The following is a 5,492-nucleotide window of genomic DNA, read 5'->3' as shown; positions in this document are numbered from 1 at the left end:
CTGCTGCAGCCCTCCCTGGGGTGGCTGTAAAGAACCAGCGACTGACTAAGGGTAGGCTGCCGGGAGCAGACTGGCACCAGCACACCCTTAACCCTACAAAACTCATTCACATCTCGTCCATGGCATTGTTCTCAGCCAGCACAGGCTGCTAAAGACACACACAATAATGCAGCTCACAAGAACCCCACTCTACAGACCGATCCCCAGAACAAGGGAGCCAGGATAACTAACCAAATAAAAATTTATTCTTAAGAACAAAATCTACAGTATAAAATAACCACAACACGAGAAGGAAAAAAAAAAAATTGCATAGTGGGGGCTGGTCCGAAGGGGACCCGGGTGGTCCCATATCTACGCCAAGAAACAAAACAGGTGGTAGTCATCTGGAGAGAAAGACTTTGGGACTTTGACCCCATGGAGCGAGACCCCCAATAATGCACCTCCAGGTCACTCCTGGGTCTCCATGTTCTCCTCTTCCTCTGCTCCCTCTGGAATATCAGGACTCTCGTCATCTTCGCCCTCCTTCCGCTCTGGGGGTCTCTCATACGCCTTCTCTGACGGGGTCACAATAACTCCGTCCCAGGTGGACATCTCGGAGGCAAGCGCTGCAGAGACATGGAGTGATTAGAGCAGTAGTCCCCAACCTGTAGCTCGGGAGCCTTAAGTGGCTCACGAACCCATGATGTGTGACTCGTGGCTGCCTGCCAGCTTGGTGCATTAGCACCAGGTGTGAATAACTATTAAGTGCAGATCTCTAAACGGTGACTTCTGTGCAGGGTTACACACAAGAGCAGATCTGAATATAGAGAGATAGGAAACCATGGAGCTTGGCATACTGCCTTGGTGTGATTTCAGTGGAAAAGCTTTGGTTGTTATTATACCAGTAATGGAGGCTCTCAGTGTCACTACCGTGAGTAGGGAAGGAGCTGGTTTTGGCTCCCTACCCTCTCTGAGCTGAATGTGGCTCACCACCCCCTTTCATAAATGGATGTGGCTCTCAAGGTCAGAAAGGTTGGGGCCTCTGGGTTAGAGGATCCACCATGGGACAAGGGTCTACTTTCCCCAGATCGGGTGACTTACCGCTGGCGTCGCCCTCCAGGCCAAGGATCTTGCGGTATCCTCCATGGGACAAAATGCGGATCAAGGTCTGTGCGGTGTAACACACCATGTCCTGCAGGGGGGCAGAAGAAAGGATCAGATCCCAGACATCCATCTGATGCCCATTGCTTTGCCTGCTCAGATTTACCTGCTGCTCCAGGGTCATCACCGTGTGCACCCTGAAGTTACCGCTCTCGCATGGATCCGTAATACCCACAGACCCCGGAAGGAAGAGCCCGGCAGCCAGAATCTGGACACAGCGCCTGCCGGGTAAAGCAGACATAGTTATACAACCATCCACAGTCACCCCTGCCCAGGTGCCAGGGTCCGCTCTTACTTGTAGGCCATGTTCAGTGCCAGCGGCTGCCGGGACGGGTTGTTCATGACGGAGTAATGAGCCTGGAAATAAAAAGACAGTCAGCGACTGGGCCAAGAACACGGTCCACACGGCAGGGGAGACTACTTACCAGCAGATCCAGAATCCATGGGGTCAAAGGCTCAAACCCAGGAAAGCGGCTCCTCAGGTCCTTCAGTAAACGGATCAGGACCTTTACCCTGAAGGGAGAGAAAAACCATGAGGTACCGACCTACGAGGCAATAGTGGCCAGAGCCCAACATAAAGTTACAAGTCATGAAGAGACTCCTGGAGCATTAAAGGAGGCCAGAGCCCCACCCCCAGAAGTCAGAGTGACCAAGGTCTTACGTGGAATGAGATGCATTCTCCTCGAACCACCGAGCATGTCTGATTGCAGCTAGCGCACTCTGTAGGACCTTGATGTCAACTAATGAGAACGAGATGTTAGTCACACAACAGCCCCCACACTAGCATCATCTGCAGGCGGCGTCACTTACGGTGCAGCTCAGGGTCCAGCTTGCGCAGATTGGGAGGCACAGTTGTGATTAGGATTTTCACAGTGGCATCTGCGGAGCTGATCTCAAAGCCGGTTTCATTGGTGAGCATGGTGAGAACTGCAGGAGGAAATGAGACGTGAGTGAGGAGTCCATGCACCAGAGGCAGGAAAGGGCAAGGGGCACTCACTTTCAGACGGGTCCTGGGTGCGGAGTGTCTCTACAACTTTCATTCCCAGAGCAGAGACTGCTTCCACTGTAAGAAAAGACTGGTTAGGGGACTGATTTGATGGCAAAAAGGGGCTGCAAAGTCAGTCACTCACATGTGGGGAGGATCTTCAGGATGACCACGAGGTCAGCCACGTTGTGCCCAGCAGTCATTGTGCCCTTCTTGTAGGAGCCCACCTGCCGAACCTCCTCAATTTGCTGCGTGGAAATGAACAGTGTTACGCTGGTTTCAGACTGGCTTTCGGCAGGGCTGCGGATGAAAGCCTTCTTCCTCCGTTAAGCCACGCCCACTTCAGCACCTTTTCCTTCAGCTCCGCCTATGTCTGCATGCGTCCTGCACACCCATCTTTAACGTTGGGTACGCAGGCCATGCGGATGCATAGTTTTGAAGCTGCGCTCAACTGTGTCGAACGCAACATGTTGCGGTCGGCGCAGAGTCAAAACGACGCATGTGGAGGCATCCGCATGGCCTGCGTACCCAGTGTTAAGATAGGTGTGCAGTACGCATGCAAATGTAGGTGGAGCTGAAGAGGCACGGCAGTGGGCAGGGCATAATGGAGGAAGAACGCAATCATCCGCAGCCCTGCCGAACACTAGTGTGAAACTAGCCTTATAATGTGAGCAGACACTGATCCGCTGCCACTGATAGCAGATCTTACCACTTCAAAGTTCCCAGGAGCCACAATCAAGTTGTCAATGACATTGTTTATCTTGGTCACTAAAGAGAGGATGGAAGCCTGGAAGAGACAACAAGGTTAACCTCGTAAGTGGCCATTTTTCATTCTTTTCCCAATAATTATTTTGGGCAGTAAAGTAACATTCTCCAGATGTGGATGATTATTGTACAAGACAAAAGGGTTAAATGCCTCATCTATGCGACCACTGCTCCATGGCTTGTCCCACATCCTGAGCATCCTGCAGACTTGAGAAAGTCGAGAGCACCTTAAGAGGATTCTTCAGGACACATTACCTGCTCGCTAGGCGTCGGGGCGAGGTCTTGGTTGCGTTTCAGCAACGCCTCACTGAAGGGAGTCTCGTCGGGTGCCTGCTTCACTCGGGGGAACGCCATCTCACACTGCATAAAGAGGGCACAGAACAGCCGAATCAGCGGGGTAGGAGGCCGGAGAGGAGGGGGCAGGAGGCCGGAGAGGAGGGGGCAGATCACTCACCACATGGAAGTCAAAGGGAATATGAGGAACAAAAGGCCTGAAACTGAAGGAGAAAAAATAAAAGTTAATCAGCGGCTCCAGCACCAACATCACAATGACAACAGGAAGAACACCTACCCGGTGCCAGGACCGACCCTGGAGCCAAAACGTCCACGACCACGACCGCGTTCACCCCTGAAAGAGAGACAGGATGATGCTGGGGCAGGGGAGCACAGACGATAGGGTGGGGGTGGGGGGACACAGGAGCCACCACTGGGAAGTGTAGAGAGTGGAGCACAGAGGGTAGGGGGGACACAAGCCACCACTAGGGAAAAGGAGAATAGAGAGGAAAGCACAAAGGGTGAGGGAGGAGAACAGAAGCCACCACCGCAGAAAATAGAAAAGGAAGGTAGAGAGGGGAGCCACGTGCAACCTGCCGGAGGAAAAGGAGGGAAGAGATGGGCGCACAGAGGGAGCCTGCTTCCACTGTAAGAATAGACTGGTTAGGGGACGGATTTGATGGCAGAGAGGGGCTGCAAAGTCAGTCACTCACATGTTTGGGGGGAGGAATACAGAAGCCACCACCGTGGAAAAAAGGGAGGGTAGGGAGAGGCAAGCGCAACACAGGGGAACACAAAGGGGCAGACATGCACCCCGCCGGGGAAAAGGAGGATAAAGGGGGGCACAGAGGCCACCACTGGGGAAAAGAAGGTTAGAGAAGGGGGGAGCAGAAGCCATCATTTGTGAAAGGGAGGGTAGAAAAAGGAGCACAAAGGGTGGGGAGGCACATGACTGAGAAGCACTACAAGTCCCAGTTCACAGCGCAGCGAATCAGGACTATAGAGCCAGTCATGCCCCTGGCAGACGATGGGATTTCGAAACAGAAACCTGCATGCGGCCCCACACAGCACAACTAACCAGCACCATCCCACTAAATTCCCCTTCCGCCATCATCCTCACTCACCTCATGGTTTCCTAGCTTCCTTCTTCGCGCTCCGAATAATAAAGCCGCGCTCCACTCTCCAGACTGCGACACTAAAAGAACAAAAGCCATAGTCATTGGGTATAAAACACTGGCAGAACGGCCAATCAGCCAACACGTTGTAAAAAAACACGCCCACGTAACACTTCTCATCCAATGTAAAATGAGCAAAGAAAAAAAATCACAATGAAGGACAAGAATATGAACCAGTAAGAATATTATACTTATTCCCGCCCCCGTGACGTCATTGATAAACATGGCGGCCGGTTAGAGCGCCAAAAGGAAAAAAACTTTATTGAAACTGTGAACGTACAAACAATATAAAACGTGTATTATTCATACTTGGAAAATGCATGGAAAATACTTAATGCTCTTCTGTCTGTTACTATGTGTTGAGCTGTGTATCTAATCCTCACGTGTGATACTGTCTGCTGAGCCGTATCTGATCTTTTCCTGCATGACACTGCTAAGCTGTGTATCTAATCCTCTCCTGTGTGATACTGCAGAGCAATGTATTTAATCCTCTCCTGTGTCATACTGTCTTCTGAGCCATGTATCTAATAATATCCTGTGTGATACTGTCTGCTGAGCTGTGTATCTAATCCTCTCCTGTGTGATACTGTCTGCTGAGCTGTGTATCTGATCCTTTCCTGTGTGATACTGTGCTGAGCCGTGTATCTAATCCTCCCGTGTGATACTGTCTGCTGAGCCTTGTATCTAATCCTATCCTGTGTGATACTGTCTACTGAGCTGTGTATCTGATCCTTTCCTGTGTGAAACTGCTGAGCCATGTATCTAATCCTCCCGTGTGATACTGTCTGCTGAGTTGTGTATCTAATCCTATTCAGTGTGATACTGTCTGCTGAGCCGTGTATCTGATCCTTTCCTGTGTGATACTGTGTGCTAAGCCATGTATCTAATCCCGTGTGATACTGTCTGCTGACCCTTGTATCTAATCCTATCCTGTGTGATACTGGGCTGTGTATCTAATCCTCTCCTGTGTGATACTGTCTGCTGAGCTGTGTATCTAATCCTATCCTGTGTGATACTGTCTACTGAGCCATGTATCTAATCCTATCCTGTGTGTTAGCCTGCTGAGCTGTGTATCTAATTGTCACGACAATGCCAAAAATGCCATATTATATTGTGAGTTTAGTTTCTGAAGGACTTGGCTTTCTACACACACA

The 5,492-nt window shown here is 50.7% G+C and overlaps 1 protein-coding gene across 1 annotated transcript; it reads right to left on the bottom strand.

Moving 5' to 3' along the window:
• Nucleotides 1-223: 223 nt before the first annotated feature.
• On the bottom strand, nt 224-4,419 carry ILF2 (interleukin enhancer binding factor 2). The gene is made up of 14 exons (XM_077255000.1): nt 4,288-4,419; nt 3,462-3,518; nt 3,345-3,387; nt 3,146-3,250; nt 2,835-2,912; nt 2,271-2,373; nt 2,138-2,203; nt 1,951-2,067; nt 1,802-1,880; nt 1,566-1,653; nt 1,436-1,497; nt 1,247-1,361; nt 1,081-1,171; nt 224-605 (listed from the first exon to the last, which is right to left on the bottom strand). The coding sequence occupies exons 1-14, from the start codon at nt 4,290-4,292 to the stop codon at nt 448-450; spliced, it is 1,167 nt and encodes a 388-aa protein (XP_077111115.1). The 5' UTR covers nt 4,293-4,419; the 3' UTR covers nt 224-447.
• Between the last annotated feature and the right edge of the window lie 1,073 nt (nt 4,420-5,492).

The sequence above is a fragment of the Ranitomeya variabilis genome, chromosome 1 (genome assembly GCF_051348905.1).
Source record: "Ranitomeya variabilis isolate aRanVar5 chromosome 1, aRanVar5.hap1, whole genome shotgun sequence".
NCBI classification, from domain to species: domain Eukaryota; kingdom Metazoa; phylum Chordata; class Amphibia; order Anura; family Dendrobatidae; genus Ranitomeya; species Ranitomeya variabilis.
The sequence above is the reverse complement of the archived record's forward strand: the minus strand, read 5'-3'. Positions and strand labels throughout refer to the sequence as shown.